This window comes from Schistocerca serialis, chromosome 4, assembly GCF_023864345.2.
Source record: "Schistocerca serialis cubense isolate TAMUIC-IGC-003099 chromosome 4, iqSchSeri2.2, whole genome shotgun sequence".
In the NCBI taxonomy this organism is placed as follows: Eukaryota; Metazoa; Arthropoda; class Insecta; order Orthoptera; family Acrididae; genus Schistocerca; species Schistocerca serialis.
Genome location: NC_064641.1, coordinates 120,111,935 through 120,131,935, shown reverse-complemented (window position 1 = coordinate 120,131,935; position 20,001 = coordinate 120,111,935). Strand labels below are relative to the sequence as shown.

The 20,001-nt window shown below is 40.2% G+C and overlaps 1 protein-coding gene and 1 long non-coding RNA gene across 2 annotated transcripts in view; one reads left to right on the top strand and one right to left on the bottom strand.

Annotated features, from left to right (window-relative positions):
- LOC126473928 (U3 small nucleolar RNA-associated protein 6 homolog) overlaps positions 1-20,001 on the top strand; it is a 128,643-nt gene that overhangs the window by 99,878 nt on the left and 8,764 nt on the right. Inside the window, exons 9-10 of the mRNA XM_050101286.1 lie at positions 1,388-1,733; positions 3,976-4,146. Coding sequence (XP_049957243.1) covers positions 1,388-1,733; positions 3,976-4,146 — 517 coding nt within the window. The remainder of the gene's footprint in view (positions 1-1,387; positions 1,734-3,975; positions 4,147-20,001) is intronic.
- LOC126473930 (uncharacterized) overlaps positions 5,533-20,001 on the bottom strand; it is a 35,159-nt gene continuing 20,690 nt past the window's right edge. Inside the window, exon 3 of the long non-coding RNA XR_007586538.1 lies at positions 5,533-5,639. This is a non-coding gene — a long non-coding RNA (uncharacterized LOC126473930). The remainder of the gene's footprint in view (positions 5,640-20,001) is intronic.

Here is a 20,001-nt window from a genome sequence, read left to right as displayed (position 1 = left end):
ACTGGACTACACTGTTTGCGTTGTTCCTCCCTCGATTTCTGCTGGCTTAGATCACGGGAGTGATGACCTCACTCCCACAAATCGACTAACAGGCCAAATCTAATGGGTATATTAAGAGAACTTGATCTATTCATCCATGGCAGTAGTTCTGTGTTGCTTGATGAACAGTCAGCACACTGTTTTCTGGCTACAAACCTGACTCACAGTGAGTAGTGCTCTGTGATGGACTTTCATGGCAGACTGTAGTAGCCTAACATTCTAAGTGCCTATATTTGATGCCTTGTACACTATGTTAGAGGCCTTGTTCACTATTGCTGATACGTGTTAACTGTAATGAAGGTACTGCTGCAGTATTTATTTGTACCCCGAACTATCATCTTTCTAGCTATGAAACTCTTGTGTAATGTGAGTGTTGCATTTGAAGTTACCGATAATCAGCATGTAGCATGAGTGTTGGACTGGGAAATCGATTATGGAGACGTTAGCCATGATTTACCAAGTGTTCAGGGATGAAAGTGTGTCACAAACTGCAGTTTTTAAGTGGTTCAAGCTTTTCAGAGGTGGCAGAGAGAGTGTGGTCAGCGAGCCTTGTGCTGGACAGCTGCTGACATCAAGACTGACTAAAACGTGGAATGTGTGAGTGTTAGTGTTTAATTCAGACTGTCGGTTAAGTGTGTGCATGATTGCTGATGCAGTTGGCATTGATAAGATGACAGTGTGCACTAGCCAGCCACCAGGCCAGCCATCACCGGAAACTGTAAATTGCATCACACTAATCACCCACACCTGATCAAGAAGTCACCGGCTACCTGACAAATGGCATCGTGACAATTCACCAGTCCTCCTTCGAAGGACAGCACTGTGAGAGCCTAAGTGTCATCAAAGAGGCATGCATGCTTACCTTTAAGGACCTTCTGGAGTTGGCACACCAGAACACCTTCGAGTCGAGGGAAAGCTGCTGGTGAAATGTGTCGATGCTCGAGGGCTATAGTTTGATGAATTTTGAGGCATTGTAGCAGTATCTCGAATAAATCTGTTTTTCCAAAACTTTTCCCTGACTCTTTTTGTATAAACCCTGTACGTAATTTTATGTGGAGCAGTTAACGTTTCGAAACCCTAGTTTCTTCCAATGTGTAAATGTCCGAATAACTTATGGGAACACTGCCAGGTGTGCACCTGTCGAAATATTGGCAGTTGTGGGAGATGTCACTGGCTGCATTCCCGTAAGTTATTTGAACAGTTAATAGTTTGTTTCCTTCACACCACTTCCTCGTCCACTCCCATGCAGTACAAGAACTGTCCTCTAGAGTGGCTCCTCATGTTGCTAGAACTTTGCATTTCAAGTACATAGAGCCAGGCAGGTGACATAATTTTTGATTTCTGACAGGTGGACATGCTGCAGTCAGCCGGTAAGTTGAAGAAGCTGTGTGGCGTGCTGCGCGTGGCAACAGAGCGCCTGCCCCTGAGTGCGGAGCTGTGGCACCTCCGCCTGCGGCTGCACTTGGCGCGCAACGAGGAGGACCAGGCGATCGCAGTGTTCCGCGATGCGGTCAGCCACTTGGGCACACGCGAGGCGGCGGCCTTGCCACTCTGGAAGGTGCTGCTGCAGTACTACCAGACCAAGAGCATGGCGCGCGTCGAGGAGGTGTTCCAGAATGCTGTGTCCCAGCAGGACAGCCCTGTCGCTGTCGCCCTCAAGCCACTGTACCTCGAGTGGCTGGTGCTGGTCAAAGGCAAGTGCTGCTCTGGTGGTCAAATTGTCGGATTGAGGTCTACCAGTGATAACTTTCTCTAAGAGTGTGGTTATTTGGTCTGAGGTTGCAGTCTGTAGCTTCATTTGATGTCTCGGGTCACCATAAATGATTGAATAATAAACCAAAACTTTACCTTATTACTAGCCTCCAGTTCAAAATAAAACCATTTATGCTCCACCTCAGTGTGTCAGTCATCATTGTATTGACCGTACTATTACTCAGATAGTAAGATCCACAGTACCGTCAGAAATGGTCAACCAAAGCACCACTTGTTACTCCCGCCACTCAGCAGTAACTGTCATAACTCACCGAAAAACTGCCTATCTTCTGATGAGGCAGTTTCATTTATAATTGTCATGTATAACATCATTCCTATGTCATCAGCCGAGCCATATGTCTGAATTACAAAGTATCTTTTAAATCTAATTATTATTTATACAATTTCACATGGCACTGGAGGCCAATTTTAATCAGCATACAGTGAATCGATATAGAATTTAGGTGCCCTCACAGGTGGTATGATGTGGGAATAGAAGAGCTAAAACCATTCCATACACGAGAGTCACTAAAATGCCTAAATAAAAATAGTACATGATATGTTTGCTATGTGTATCAAATGATTGCATTTGATTAGTAGATTACAAAGCTGGAATCAAATTTTGCCACGGCAAAGTATTTTGTCTGTTCTCCTTGCATTTTTATTGGTATTTTGTGTAACCTTCTCGCTGCTGTTGATGTTTATACACGTCCTTTTACACTGTTCTCCAGGTACTGTGAATAGGAATATGTGCACTGCTTGGGTTTTCCTAGAGTACTATAGACGTTTGTACGTGTCCTGAGCCGCGGACCTCTCACTGCTGCGGACTAGTTACTTCTGTAAAAGTTTAGAGTCTTCATCATACAATATATGTGCCTCATTGCTTGCTATCATTGGCAAAAAAACATCATTTTGATATCTCGAATTGTTTATGAGGTGTGACAATTCTTACGACCACACTACTAGTGACGTGGATGGACGTGGATGGTTACATCACTCGCGACCGTTCTTTGGTTATAAAACCCAATAACTCGAGAACAAAATGAGATATCATTCTGCTCTCGGTTTTAAATAAAATTTTGAAATCTTATCTACATTTCATTCACCGAAAAATACAATTTAAAGTCAACTGTATGCAAAGTCTGTGCAAAGCATTTTTTGCAAACTCTTTAAAATTGTTTGCAATGTTTTACTTAATTTGATGCAGTGCAATATGACAGATAACATAAAGAAATTCAGTTCTTTATCAAGTGAAGATTTCAGACTGTAAGATCTGGAGAAATCAAATTTTTTTCACCCAATAGTTTCCAAAAAATTGGATATAAATATTTCATATTCGCCAGAATGCCATCTCCTAGCACAGGCACCCGTGTTTGGCGAGCAGAAAAACCATAACAAAAACAGTCTTCAGCACAGAATGCAGAAAGCATGTCTATAGCAGCGAAAAGGTTAATAAAGCACCAAAAAATAGTTGAACAATGCTCTTGTATGAGGCTGTTTGTGTGTTAGTTTAAGATAAGCAAACATCCGACCATCTGAAGCAGTTGGATATATGCTGTCAGCTCATACTTGGAACTCTGCTCGAGGAAGCTTTTGGTGGCTAGCCTGTCTTTACTGAGGCAGAGGTGCAATAGTGTGTGCTGTTGACTTCAGGCATGTCCTTGCTCCCTCCCTCTCTTTCTCGCTCTGAAAAAATTGGTAGCCAGGTCATAAAATTGTATCAGTAAAATGAGTGAGTATGTAGAAAAGTTCCAAAACAATAAATTTGAATTAATTTTCAATTTCAGAAATTTTGTTACAAAACTTTCAGGTATGTTGGATCCATCTTTGTACTAGAAAAGTATCAGTTAGTACTGGTAGCGATTGCTGCGGCGGCAGTATTAGTAGTAATATTATAATTGCGTGCCCTCAACATTTGTTTCCTGCCATTTATAAGAAATGTGATCAAAGCATATGAAATGAGTAGTCACATACCCTTTCTCTTTCAGTTTGTTTGTTGAAAGAGGGGGATGAGCAGGGGAGAGAGGGGGGGGGGGGGGGGGGGGGGAGAGAGAGAGAGAGAGAGAGAGAGAGAGAGAGAGAGAGAGAGAGAGAGAGAGAAAATATGTTGGGCACAGACTGAGCTCTGGGCAGTGTAATTTCCTTTCTGTGTGAATAATTGCATGATTTTTTTCTCGTCGGCAGGAATTGTGGCAGCTCGCAAGATGTATGAAAAGTTGAGTGTGCAGCCTCCATTGTGCCTCGAAATGCACAGCAAGATGGCTGCATTGGAGTGCAGGGTCCCAGAGGTCAACTTCAAGCATGTCCGCCGCTGCTATGAGCTCGCCTGTGAGCAGTTTGGAAAAAACAATACAGGTATGCACATGCAATGTTGTAGCCATAGGCACTGGGTTGCAGGTGTGTTTGTCATTCAACACTACACATGATCATAGCACTGCATGTCAGAAGTGCCGCAGGAGATTGTGTTTGTGCCATTTGTCTTCAGATTTTGGTCTTACCCTACATCATTTGTTTGTTTTTGATTTTTGTCCAGAGCCTTCCTTTTTTCTTGATTTTGTTACACTGTTGTCATCTCTCACAACTTTATTTTCTACTTACTTCTTTCACTCATTTTCATTGTGTCTGACTTTTCAGCTCCATTCCTCGTAACATCTGCCCTGATAATTTAAAATTGAGGTCCAGTCTTGACTTTTGGCCATTAACTGTCATATTTGCCTGTTGTGTACCTTAAATGGGGATTTTGGTAACTTCCCTTCTGGTAATTTGTATTTCTATTCATCCATCCATGGACAGTCTTCATTTTACAGTTGTCATCAAAAGTATATGTAGTTTTAAATACACAAATACTTAACATGCACACATTTCAAATAGGCAAGAGAGTGCGTATGTGCCACACACACACACACACACACACACACACACACACACACACACACACAAAATGATCAAATGTGTTACAATTTGAATCGTTTTTTCACTATTCTGTTGTACACTGGCTCTTGAACATGTCAGTTAATTGACATCAAATGAACATTTATCTAAATGATTTACTTGTATTTTAAAGTAATCCTTAAAATTATAAGAACATTTATTAAAGAAGTAGGTTTTTACAGCTTTTTGGAAGGCATGAAAGTCTTTGGTATTCGTACATGTCTGTTGTCAGGGTGTATATGCCCCAGGATATCTCGGAAAAACCTGGGTATCTGGAAAACTCAGGGATTTTTTTAAAATTCAGTGAGTTTTTCATGGTTTTAGTTTATAGTTGAATTTTTGTAGTTTTGACTGGTAAGAGCTGATACTCTTACAAAGAATTTTACTTTAGCTGACTACTGCAAAATAATGAAACTTCAGATGCAAAGAAAATGCTCCATTTACAACCACAAACACAGTGCACATAGAAATGTCTGTCCACAGCAAAGTATGTAAAAGGTTTTACAAGCTGCGAAATGGGCATGAATAAAACAGTTGCCAGCAGACTACCAGTTTCAGTCTGTATTGACCATCTTCAGATCTGCAGCAAAATATGGGAAAACATAAATACACTAGCAAATTGTCTACAGCTTAAAACAATAAAATAGACCATAATGAAAAGTACTACTGTTATACATATACATTTATCCACTTTAAGAATCAAGAGGCATACCTGTTTTATAAAAACATGTCCTAGTGTACTGCAGCCATAGTGGTATCATCAAATGTTAAACGCAAAATCAGCACCAGCATCGTCAGATATATATAAAAATAACAGCATATGCAAGAGTCATCTTGTCAGCAGCAATACTGTTCAAAAGAAACTGCTGTACAGTTGCCACAAGATGTTTGTGTTGCAAGTTCACCAGATGTCACTACTGTAGGCATACACACATTCTTCAAAGATTAATTGAACAACATAAAATAAAGGGGGGATACAATCGGTAAAGTTTGTAATCGGCTTATAAGGTAAGAGAGACATTACAGTAATAAAAAGTGATGAAATAAAACATGACAAAAATTAGATTGTTGAAAAGAGGAAGAATTAAGAGACAGTAATTGACATATGCTCAAGTTCCAATATTATAGATAATGACATAAATAATAAACGGCTTTCATAGTGCACAGAATAATGTAAAACTATAAAACAAATAGCTAAAGAAGCCACAATGAAAGAAAACAGACTGCCGTACATAATCAGCGCCCTCTGTTTTACTAACGCCAGAATTATGCATAGGGGAGAAGTGGTTAGACGAATGTGGCCATCAGAGGGCCCCCAAAGTGCGTGAACAAGATTATCTAGTTAATGCAGTGTATTATATAAACAGAGAAGGAACTAGAGCTATTTGCACAATGTACGAAAACAAAGTAAATATGTAAGACACTCTACGCTAGGTGAAACTATCAACAAACTATATATAACAGAGGCGTTCAGTGATTAAAGCATAACATTGTCAAACAAAGCAAAGTAGGCATTGGCCACAAAATCGCTCTGCCAGTTAAGCAGTTTTGTTGGTTCTTTCTTTTTTGCTTTATAAATTTCAAGCTCCTCTGCTTTGCTGTCTCTTCCACAACCACACCACCTACACCCAAATCCACTTCACCTGATCATTCTCAATGAATCAACACACCATTTTCCTGTCTATCTACACTTATTACATGGTTCCATAAATGTTTCCATGTCAAGTACACCAACCATCAGCAGTATCTCCACTGTGGCAACTGTCATTGCTCCATGTCAAAAAGTCTTTTTCCCTACAGTCTCGCCATCTGAGGGTGCTGCAAATGCAGTGGAAAACAGGAGCAGATGAAAGGTAGTGATAACCTTACCAAAGCCGTTATTGACAAACAGTATCCTATCCAGCTCATTCATAAATAGATCCCCCTTGCTGTCTCCTCTGCTAACAGCAGTAACCCTGTTAAGGGGAGCTCGAACAATGAAAATGACAAAATTAACGTTTTTTTCGTTTTTTCATTATAAAATTATTTGGAGTTTTCTGAATAAAACAAATAAAGTTTCACCCTTCTAAGTGAAATCTAAGTGTGTTTTTTTATCGCTCCAAAGTTGACGCTCTGCGTAAATGGTTGTAGCGACTTGGCGTGTTACCTCTGATGGCGCCGCTCGCTGGCTGCAAGCGGGGTATCTTTGTGGAATTAGACAGTGTTTTGTTTTGCAACATTGTATGGCTTTATCTCTGTGACAAGTGACTGTTCATATCGGTAAACATAAATGCTATACCATGTGTGTTGACTTGAGGAGTTTGCTTTGTGTTGTTTAGCTGTTCAATTTTGCGTATTTGATGAATTTTGCTCGTACGTATTTGGTTTGTGGTTATCAATATGCCTCATTTTGGCAGTCGAGTGTTTAAGAAAAGGCACAATGAATGGAAGAAGAAATCTTTTGTTGTTTCGAAGGGAGATGCTGCTCCGACTGCTTCACTGACTATTCCAAATGAATGTGATAGAACTTCTTCCAGCAAGAAACTTTGCGACAGCAAAGAAAAATTTGAAAACTATGAAAGTGACAGTAATGATGCGAATGAAATAATTAACATTTCCTTGCTCTCTAATATTTTGAAACGTAACATATTATGCCAAGTTTGCAAAGAAAGAGAACTGGAATTGAAAATAACTTCACACGTTGCTTTGGTATGTAAAATGTTATTGAAGTGTAACAAATGTGCTACAGAAAATTCGTTTTCTAATTCTAACAGCATTCCTCCTAGTGGTAATAGTGGAAAGAAGGTGTATGGTATAAATGTTAGGCTAGTGTATGGCTTGCGTTGCATTGGCAAGGGCAGTGCTGCAGGGACAATGTTATGTGGAATTATGAACTCGCCAAAACCACCATCCAAGTTTGGATTTTATAATGAATTGGTGAGTTCTTCTGCTGAAGATATTGCTCGAACAACAATGAAGAAGCTGTGACAGATAATGGGTACTGTAGAGATTTAACTGTTGTATTAGATGGATCTTGGCAACATAGAGGTCATAAATCTCTAAATGGAGTTGTGACAGCTACCAGTGGAGACAGTTGCAAAGTAATTAATGTTGCTGTTCTCTCAAAACATTGTAGATGTAAGGGCAATACCAAGGACGAACATGGTGAAAGTTGTGAAGCCAAATTTTCACGGCACGAGTGGAGCGATGGAAGTAGAGGGAGTGAAGGCAATTTTTTCCAGATCACCGGAGTCGTGTAATGTACAATACACTAACTATCTAGGAGATGGTGATTCTAAGGGATATAAAGCCGTAGAGGAACTCAAACCTTATGGCAATGAAATTCACATTAAAAAGCTTAGTGATGGTAAGACCCTTGGAGGAAGAGGAAGATTGATAAATGAAGCAATTGATAGGTTGTAGAGGTATTATGGGTGTGCAGTTAGGTAAAATAAAAGAAGCATTGAGCATGTGAGGAGAGCAGTATGGGCATAATATTTTTTTTTTTTTTTTTTTTTTTTTTTTTTAAATACTGCATCAACAAATAATCACCCACAACATGCACTGTGCCCCACAGGTGATGCCGCATGGTGTAAGTACCAATCAGGGAAGGAATACGCCCATAAAAACAGTTTGCCAAATGCTGTAATTGATGTAATTAAGCCCATATTCAGAGATTTATCACAGCCAAGTTTATTGGAAAAGTGTTTACATGGGAAAACACAAAAATCCAAATTAAAGTCTAAATAATTTAATTTGGATTAGGATTCCCAAAAGAGTGTTTGTACAGATAAAAACATTGCATTTTGGAGTGTATGATGCAGTGGCAACATACAATAAAGGAAACATTATCAAATGTGATGTGCTGAAACGTTTAGGTTTCCAACCAAGTCACAACACCATTTCCACAATGTGCCTAATTGATGAAGAAAGACTAAGAGGTGCAGGAAGAAGAGACAAAAGCCTATAACATGCAGCATAAGGGAAGAAAAGACCAGTGAAAAGGAAACTAACATTGGAAAAAGAAGAGGATGCTGATAATCCATCACATGGGGCAGGAATGTATTAAAAAACTTTGGAAGCCATTTCCCATAACTTTAAAATTTTCATCTTTGAGGAACATTTTCTCAAAAACTGCTAACAGTATGTCAATGAAATTTATACACAATTGTTTACTTCTTTTCCTTCATTTTTATAACAAATTGTAAAAAAATATTGTATAATTCAAGAGTTATAGAAGAAAAAGTGCAAAATTCAAAATTTTAGAGAAAAAAATAAGCATCTTTACAAAAAATTGTAAAACAAAAACCAATAAATATTTTTTAACATGACATTATAAGTTTTAGAGAAATGTTCACTGAACATGTAGTCCAAATTTCAGAGCAATATGTTTAATGGTTTTAGAAAAAATATTCCTTGTATTTGCGCTAAAATTAACATGGGGAAGATGGATCGTTCTGGCTCCCCTTAACACGTTCGCTGCGGTCGCCAGTGCGAGCCGCTAACGCGCGAGGCGGACGCTTGTAAGCGCACGTGCGCTGAGAGCTGAAATCATAGCCCTGCGAAACCTGTAAGTTTGTGGCGAATAAACTAGATGCCGCCAGCTGATTCGTTTGGAGTTCGTACGCTGGCTACCAGAGGCGCAGCGTTCCACTCAGTCAAAACAGTTCGGGGCTAGCTGCCAGGAGCGCTGCAATCACTTCTCTTTGCAGCCGCACGGCCTTCTATGATTTTTATTTCGAGGAAATAACTTTACATAGTTACCGACTTAGCTCGCCACTGTATCTTTTCATAATTCTTATGGATGAATAAAACTTTGTTCTGCAAGGGAAGTCAGCAGTTTCAAGTTATAATAAGATACTGCTGGAATTTATATTTCGTAATCCATACCTGGCTGAATACAAATTATGAACACGCCTAAATTTTGATCGCAAGACTAATGTAGTTTTGCGACAAATTCATGTTGTGCACGAACGTAATATTGGCAACGAATATAACGTCTGCGGAAGAGGTGCTAGATATAGAAATACAAGTACACTTTAGCTGCATGCCGATCATGTGATAAATGCTGCCTGCTGTCTGTCGCTTATAAGCGTTACATGCATTTATTGCAAACAATTCTAACAAAGCCCCTTATTTATTTATTGTATTGCTAACTGGACAGAAAATGCAATTCACACAAGTGACAAATCCACTCCATTGAAAAAGAATTAGTCGGAAAACACCAAAAGATTTATAAAACGAAGAAAAAGAAACAGGACTCGTCTGCAATGTGGTGCTATGGAAACCCAATCACAAATATATACATATTATAAAAATGACTGTATGTGTATGTATGTATGTTCCACATCTCCTCCTACTGGACCGATTTCAACGAAACGTGGTACACATATTCCTATTATCGGAAAACTATCACTGTAGGGGTAAGAACCACATACGACACATACGTCAGGAGATATGACGTCATGAACAATGTAATTCGTCAAAAACGGCCGCATCATGTGACGATATTCCACATCTGCTCCTAAACTAGTACACCGATTTCAATCAAATTTGGTACAAATCTTCTCTAAGGTAATGAATCATTTGCTATGGTAGCAAAAACTACTTACGATATATAGTTCAGGAGATATGACGTCATAAACAATTCTGTTCTTGAATAACCGCAACATCAGGTTTGTGATTTCTATTTATTATGTCATTACTACTAAAGCTATTCGCGAAGAATTTTGCAGAGGATATGCATATATACCACTAAATGTAGCTTTGAAATTATATCATAGTATGACACGTAGTACAGGAGATATGACGTCAAAACTATGAAACGCACGAAAATCCGTCCCACTATGCATGTGGTTGTAATGTATTACGTCTGTAATACCAACTCCATTCGCACCTCATTTTGCAGTTTCCTAATATTCTTCCCGGGGAACATGGAAAATTATATTCTTGTGGGACACATAGTACAGGAAATATTATGTCATGAAGATTGACCTGTGTGAAAACGGAACTGAGATGAATGGAAAATAGATAGCGATAGAACAGGAGGCGATGGACAGAGAGAGAAGAAGCAGATGGACTAAAATAAGACAGGAATGAATACACACCCGGGCAACGCCGGGCACTGCAGCTAGTAACAAATAAGTTTTCAAGGTGTAGAGGTGATGTTTTTATAGCAAACCACAAATAAGTCCACATACGGTACTGTACAGAAACATCATATTCTGAGCAACCAATGTAACTATATTTACATGGCTATCAAATAAAACAAACACTTTACAAATCAAACACAAACAGATCTTCCTCTGTAGATACGACGTCCCATTACATTATGGATGTGTAATTGTGCAGCAGTTCAAACAGAATCCAGGTTGGTTTGGACACGTTATACACACGTATGGTGTATCCGTACGCTTGCCCCGTGCCGCGCACGTTTTACATCGCTTCCGCATAACTTGCTTCGTCCCTTCCGTTGCGTCCCGCTTTTGCACAACATGTGTGTCTTTACATTTGTTACGCACACCTTTTGTAACGTCCATTGGTGGAAGTAGTCCCTTTATTATTTGTATTCTATAATCATACAAAGTCATATTATGCCCTGAGTATTTATTATATAGGTAATGTGCATTGAACATTAGCATGTCAACTACATGGAAGAATAGTTTCTTTGGCCAGCGGATTGTCTTTCGTTCACATAAATAATAAGACAACATCTGGTCCTGCCTATCGGTCCCAGACATACAACTATTATATCTGATAATTGGCAGTGGTTTCGCGACTATTTGCTGGCGTGCATTCTGCACACGTTCCATTGTATTGGGGTATTCTGTGGAAATATAGGAGACCTCTCGTCTATCCTTCCATTTGCCGATCATTACCCCGTCCGAATATCGTGCTATGGTGTCCCCTTTCCCCAGCTTGGCGCATACCACGTCTTTAGGGGTATTTTTCCTATTTACCCTTAGTGTCCCGGTGCAATGTGTTTTTGCATTCAACAGGGTTTTAGCTAAGGCAAAGCTGTTGTAAAAATTGTCCATGTAAATGTGATGGCCAACATTCACCTTCTCTTCTAACAAATGCAATACTATCTTTTCAGCATGCCCTTTTCCCCCCATATCACCACGCATCCCCGTGTACACAGCGCATTTATTGATGAAGCCGTCTGGGTTATTTAGCATGTACAATTTGATGCCATACTTATTTCTTTTGTTTTTTATGTATTGTCTAAATGACAATCGTCCCCTCCAAAGAATCATTGATTCATCTAAAGAGAGATCCCTACCTGGATAATACACATTACACATTTTGTTGTTGAAATAATTCAATATAGGGCGTATCTTATACAGTCGATCATTTGGTTTCGGTTCGCCTGACTGGATTTTTTGCAAAATGCAATGCGCGTAAGATAAGCAAATATCTGTCTCTGCTCATACTCATCGTTATTCCTTTATTTTCGAACAGCGGATCCCTCTTCCAGTAGTCTTGTAGTCGGGCACATTTGACATTACCCATATGTAATGAAATCCCCAGGAAGACAAGTATTTCTTCTATACTTACGGGTTTCCAATTACTAATTCTAGAGCCCTCTTGTGTATTTGCGCTTGCAAATATATTCCGTGCGTTATCATTTGTTTCGTCAACTATGAGCTGCAGTATGTCATCTGTAACCAGTAGCCTAAAGAAATCCATTGGCGTATTGCCAGCAGGCTTCATCAGCAAACATTCTGCTTTCGTAAACGGGTGATACTGCATCCCATGTGGTTCTTCATGCCACGTAACACCTGGTTTGCTTACCTCTGCGAGCGCTGGTTCTTTATCGTCGGCGATTTCCTCATCATCGTCGCCCGTATCGTCCGATTCCGAACTGTCACGAAACATACTGGACAGTTCTGCTTCCACACTGTCATCACTGTGGTCTGTTTCTGCAGTCTCCAAATGCCAGTCACCCTCATCTGGTTCGTCCTCTCTGAACTCTACATCACTATCTTCTAACACACGTAGTAACTCATGGTCAGTATATTGGTCACTCTTCCTACACTTTTTCGCGTTCGAAGGCCCCGGTGTCGGTTCATTCGCCGCCATTGCAAACAATGCACAACACAGACGACAAAAAACGAAAACACACAACTGCAGACAGGAACACGTTACGTGATATGTCGTTGGTTACTTGAACTAACACGAGTGCACAGCCGAACAAACTAAACTGAGAACTCTGCTAGTGAACGCGCCGCTTATATGCGTCAGCCGCAGCGAACATGTTGACGGCGTAGCGTAATGGTCAAGCGCATTGCTCACGAAACAGTCGACCTGGAATCAATCCCAGGTGCTTCCTAATTTTTTTCAATTGTTTTCATTCTTATTTTCCTTGGTTTCGTCAGATTTTTCAACTATTTACCGTAGAATTTAAATACATTCAAGTAGTATATTTATATAACTAGGCGAAAGTTTTAATGAAAATAAAGATTTTAAAGATTCTTGTGATTACGTGCGCTACTTTTTATTCATTACGACAGTAGAAGTTTTGCCATTTTTATGGTGACATATCATAGAAACATGTGAAACATATATGTTTCACTCTAGGCACATTTTATGAAGGCATTGTTTGAGCAGTTACATTTCTCTGCAACATGCTTCATTGGAAAGCACACTTAATTCAAGTTTTAAAACTAAGGTGTTTCCTCTAATAGTTTGGATGCAAACCAAGCGTACTAGATCATAGGGGTGTCCACAAGAGCACTGAATTGATGCAGCACGGTCGAATGTATTTTAATTGCATCTTCTCTTGATGATACCTCTCGCTGTTGTTGGAGTTATTCAGGGGCACTTTGTAATCTTTTAATTAGATTTTTGACTTGACGATAGAAATATACATCTACCGTAAATAACCGAACACTCTGAAGATACGAAGTAAAATAAAAATGAGAAAAAAAAATCAGGACGGACCTGGGATTGATCCCAAGTCGCCTGTTTCGTGAGCAATGCGCTTGACCATTACTCTACGCCAATAACGACGAACAGAGCGCTAAATAGGGTATAGCCTCCTATAGTGCTATCGGAACAACTTTCGAGAGCATGTTCTCCTTTCCTATGGCCAACTCAGGCGAAATATTTCGGGCACGTTATGTAGAGTCCCACCTCTTTCTAGAAACAATTCGGACGAAATCGGCGTGTCCCAGTTGGCGACCTCCCCTAGTGAGAACTCAGCTAGCGAGCGCACCGCTTATAAGTGTTACCCGCACTGGCTTGCTGATCGCGGCAACGCTTATGAGCGTCAGCCGCTCTGGCGTGTTGATCGCGGAAACGCTTATGAGCGTCAGCCGCTCTGGCGTGTTGATCGCGGAAACGCTTATAAGCGTCAGCCGCAGCGAACGTGTTAACCATCCACCAAGTAGCACTCCTGTGATCAGTTTGGTCTTCGAAAGCTCAACCACATCCTCCACCAGGGCTTTGACTACCCCTCGTTGTGCCCTTAGATGAGGGATATTCTAACCAAATTTTACCCACATCCCACAAAGTAGTGTTATGCCACCCACCTAACCTAAAGAACATTCTCATCCATCCTTATTCCCATCATACTTACAACCCTGCATCCCATGGGCCATACCCTTGTGGTCATTCCAGGTGCAAGACCTGCCCCATACAGTCACCTGCATCTCCTACCACAGTCCATTCACCCGCATTTCCTACCCAATAAACGAGGGCCATGTGTCAAAGCAGCCATGTTATATATCAGCTACGATGCAATTACTGTACAGCATTCTATGTGGACATGACAAATAGTCAACTGTCTACTTGCATGAATGACCACTACCAAACTGTGGTGAACACAGTTTGACCATCCAGTTGCCAAACATGCTGCACATCACAACACAAGTAACTTCAACAGCTGCTTCACAACACCAACCATTTGAATACTGCCTTCTAGCACAAGTTTCTCTGAACTATGCAGACAGACCTAATTTCTCTCGCCCTGCCCCTCCTCTATGGGAGCATTACATAGGGGGTGGTATTTTTCTGGAGTCATAATTTAAAGCCAGTTCTTTAAACCTAGTAAGAAGGCTGTGTTGGGATAGTTTACATCTATCTTCAAGAGTCTAGCAGTTCTTGCAACCCTCACCTACAGGTCAAACAAACCTGTGACCATTTATGCTGCATATGTTCAATATATGTGGTACAGGTCCCACACATTTGAGCAATATTCTAGGGTGGGTCAAGCGAGTTATTTGTAAGCAATCTCCTTTGTAGAGTTGACTTTATTTTCCCAGAATTCTACCAATAAAGCAAAGTCTACCACCTGATTTACCCGTGACTGAGCCTATGTGATCATTCCATTCCATAGCCCTACAGAGGGTTAACACCCAGGTCTTTCTAGGAGTTGACCAATTCCAACTGTGACTCATTGGCATTAGTCATAGGATACAATGTTTTTTCATTTTATGAAGCGAACAGTTTTATATTTCTTAGCATTTAAAACAAGTCGCCAAATTTTCATCACTTCAGAATCTCGCCAAGATCTCAATCAATATTTATGCAGCTTCTTCCAGACTGTACTTCAGTATAAGTAACTGCATCATCTGGAGGGGGGGGGGGGGGGGAACAACAACAAAAAAAAAACAATCAACTGAGATTACTATCAGTATTTTACGCAAGGTCATTAATATGCAACATGAACAGCAAGGGTCCCAGCACTATTCTCTGGGGCACACCTGAAGTTACTTCTACATCTGACAATGACTCGCCATCTAAGATAACTTGCTGCATCTTCCCTACCAAAACATCCTCAATGCAATCACAAATTTTGCTTTATACTCCATATGATCATACTTTTGATAATATACTTAGATGCGATACTGAGTCAAATGCTTTTTGGAAATCACGAAATACTGCAGCTTTCAGTATGTCACGAGAAAAGTGTGAGATAAACAGGTGTGACCCGTGCTTTCTCACATCATCCGTCATGAGTCAAATCAAATTCAGATACAGATTCGTAACAGTATAATTTTGAGATGTGCCCCTTGCAGAATGGCAATGCTTTTTGTTTGTAATCATGCTTGACAATTATTTGATTGGATTAGTGTTGCCAGAAGTATTAATATGAATGGCATGTCGAAGCCTTAAAAAATAATTTGCTGGTGCATATCATTTGAATTTTGTAAATAAAACTTGTTTCTGTTAATGAAATTTAATGTGTTTTATGCTCATGAGGTTTAACTTTGTTGTCACTGTACCACTTACCTAATGCTGCAACCTGTGCTGAGGGATGGTATTCCAGTTGCTATGAAATACTTACTCATCCAATTTTAAGAAAACTGTTTGGTGAAAAAATTTGAGTTTTGCACGTCTTAGAGTTTGACATCTTTGTTCAATGAAGGAGTGAATTTCTTTTCATTATTTGTCATAGTTACTGTGCTGCATCAAATTTAGTAAAGCATTGCACAAAATTTTAATAAGTTTGCAGAGATTAAAACACATTGTGTAGACATTACTTATGGTTGATTTTAGCTCATGCATTTCTGTGTACAAATTGTAGATAAGATAATGATTTTTTTATTTTTATTTTTTTTAATTGAGAGCAGGACAGTATCGCATTTCGTTCCCAAGATAATGGTGTTTATATCCAGTGGACGGTCATATGCATAACACCCAGCTCTGTCAATGTGCATTGTAATCCAGAGCAGTCAGAGGGTTAATGATTTACTGTGGCTGTATTAATTAATTTAATAATAATGCACGTCTACCTGATACATTCCAAGTCGCCGCACATAAATATGGGATTCTTCTGGTCCGCATACCTCAGGTTCTGTTGGTGACAAAAAGGTAGGGTCAAGTGTTTTGTGTAGCCCTTGGACTAGGGACCATTTGTATACCCAAACAAAAGAATCATGTTGTTGTTGTTTTCTTCTTGTTGTTGTGGTTTTCTGTCCTGAGACTGGTTTGATGCAGCTCTCCATGCTACTCTATCCTGTCCAAGCTTCATCATCTCCCAGTAACTACTACAACCTACATCCTTCTGAATCTGCTTAGTGTATTCATCTCTTGGTCTCCCTCTACGATTTTTACCCTCCACGCTGCCCTCCAATACTAAATTGGTGATTCCTCGATGTCTCAGAACATGTCCTACCAACCGATCCCTTCTTCTAGTCAAGTTGTGCCACAAGCTCCTCTTCTCCCCAATTCTATTCAAGACCTTCTCATTAGTTATGTCATCTACCCATCTAATCTTCAGCATTCTTCTGTAGTACCACATTTCAAAAGCTTCTATTCTCTTCTTGTCCAAACTATTTATCGTCCATGTTTCACTTCCATACATGGCTACACTCCATACAAATACCCATTCGGGAGGACGATGGTTCAATCCCGTCTCCGGCCATCCTGATTTAGGTTTTCCGTGATTTCCCTAAATCACTTCAGGCAAATGCCAGGATGGTTCCTTTGAAAGGGCATGGCCAATTTCCTTCCCCATCCTTCCCTCACCCGAGCTTGCGCTCCGTCACTAATGACCTCATTGTCGACGGGATGTTAAACACTAATCTCCTCCTCCTCCATACAAATACCTTCAGAAACGACTTCCTGACATTTACATCTATTCTCGATGTTAACAAATTTCTCTTCTTCAGAAATGCTTTCCTTGCCATTGCCAGTCTACATTTTGTGTCCTCTCTACTTCGACCATCATCAGTTATTTTGCTCCCCAAATAGCAAAACTCCTTTACTACTTTAAGTGTCTCATTTCCTAATCTAATTCCCTCAGCATCACCCGATTTAATTTGACTACATTCCATTATCCTCGTTTTGCTTTTGTTGATGTTCACCTTATATCCTCCTTTCAAGACACTATCCATTCCGTTCAACTGCCCTTCCAAGTCCTTTGCTGTCTCTGACAGAATTACAATTTCATCGGCAAACCTCAAAGTTTTTATTTCTTCTCCATGGATTTTAATACTTACTCCGAATTTTTCTTTTGTTTCCTTCACTGCTTGCTCAATATACAGATTGAATAATATCGGGGAGAGGCTACAACCCTGTCTCACTCCCTTCCCAACCACTGCTTCCCTTACGTGTCCCTCGACTCTTATAACTGCCATCTGATTTCTGTACAAATTGTAAATAGTCTTTCGCTCTCTGTATTTTACCCCTGCCACCTTCAGAATTTAAAAGAGTGTTCCAGTCAACATTGTCAAAAGCTTTCTCTAAGTCTACAAATGCTAGAAACGTAGGTTTGCCTAGTATTTTGCAGCTGTGACGTATTAAACTGATAGTTCGGTAATTTTCACATCTGTCAACACCCGCTTTCTTTGGGATTGGAATTATTATATTCTTCTTGAAGTCTGAGGGTATTTCGCCTGTCTCATACATCTTGCTCACCAGATGGTAGAGTTTTGTCAGGACTGGCTCTCCCAAGGCTGTCAGTAGTTCTAATGGAATGTTGTCTACACCGGGGGCCTTGTTTCGACTCAGGTCTTTCAGTGCTCTGTCAAACTCTTCACGCAGTATCATATCTGCCATTTCATCTTCATCTACATCCTCTTCCATTTCCATAATATTGTCCTCAAGTACATTGCCCTTGTATAGACCCTCTATATCTTAGTGTCTCTATACTACAGTACAGAGTCAAAGTATGAATATTACACACTTTCTGCTGCTTAGTTAAATGGAGCAAATGTGTTGGTTCTTCTTGCGTTTGATATGGTCTACAGTGGACCTTAAGGGGCTTATGGAGGCAGCATTAATTCATGGATGGTTCCTTAGAAAACAATTTTTCTCTGATACTGAACTGTGGATTCCAAGACTATGCACAGCAGAAGGCTGAAATTTTTTGTGTATTGCTAATATCCCAATCTCGAGCGACCTTGAAAATTTTCTTGATGTTCGTATCCATTTCCAAGATACAGAGGTTCAAAGTTGCTATACTTGAACGTACAAAATCTGGTGTGTCAGGAAAACATAGTGTATAAACTGATGTAGCAGGGAGAAATATGCCGTAAAGTGTCTCTGTTATCATCATAAGACTTCTGAGAACCCCACATTGTAGAACTGGAGCATATGCAAGCACATGTAAAATCCAGTCTGAGATGTATGTTACTTCACTTTTCCAAAAGTAAACTATCAAAATTTTAATCATCCATAAAGTTCTTTTCATACGAGTGACATGCCTTCGTGTGGCAGGGAAAAGAAGGGAACCAGTGCAAATATGCTCCTGTCGGAAGCATGAGAAAAGCAAATATGCTCCTGTTTAAAAGACACTGACTGAAATGTGGGGCCGGCTGCTGTGGTCGAGTGGTTCTAGGCGCTTCAGTCCGGTACAGCGTGGCTGTTATGGTCACAGGTTCGAATCCTGCCTCGGGCATGGATGTGTGTGATTTCCTTAGGTTAGTTAGGTTTACGTAGTTCTCAGTAGAGGGGACTGATGACCTCATACGTTAAGTCGCTAGTGTTTAGAGCCATTTGAACCATTTGAAAAGTGTGGTACCAGCTGCCTTATTCTGCCTTCATCAGCACCTTTAAAAATTTTCCCAAAAATTTAGCATGCGAACATGTTCACGCTTTTTTGTACTTACAGAGGAGGAGACAGTGGCAATGAGATAGAGGTGAGAAGTAATATATGCTGGAAGATAGGAGATCGTGATTGTGGTATAGAAAGAGCCAAGGGGATATAGCTGTGTGAGAGAAAGAGAGGGACACAATAGCAGTACAACATGTTGACAGTGAAGGAAAAGTGCTGGGAAAAGATTGAAGGAGACACTACCAGTGGGAGACAAATAAAGAGAAGGAGACAATGTAAGTGAGTGAGAGCTGGTAATAATGAGACACAATCTATGACAAGACAACGAGGAAGAGAGGTATATGACAGCGAGAAGAGACAGAGGCCACAGTAGTAAGGCAAAATAAAGGAAGCTGTTAGATACAGGGGGGGGGGGGGGGGGGTGACAATGAGTGGGGCTGAATGAATGAGTGAAAGTGGGTGGATGTGAGCTAGTTAGTTAGGGGACCTTGTGGAAGTGAGAGGTGAATTACATGTTAAAAAGATTGTGAATATATTCGCAAGCCAGAAATTTGGGGAAAAGTTTTAAAGGTTTTGAGGAAAGTAGAATGAGGTAACTGGTACTCCACTTTTCAGCCAGACACTTTTAAACAGGAGCATATTCACTTTTTTTGGGCTCCGATAGGAGATCTTATCTGTTGGTAGCCCTGTTATTCATTTGATTGCCTGCAATAGCACAAACACTCATAACGTGATCTTGTCAAACGGTTTATGTGAAAAACAGCATATCAGTGGTGATGGATCAGTGAAATTAAACA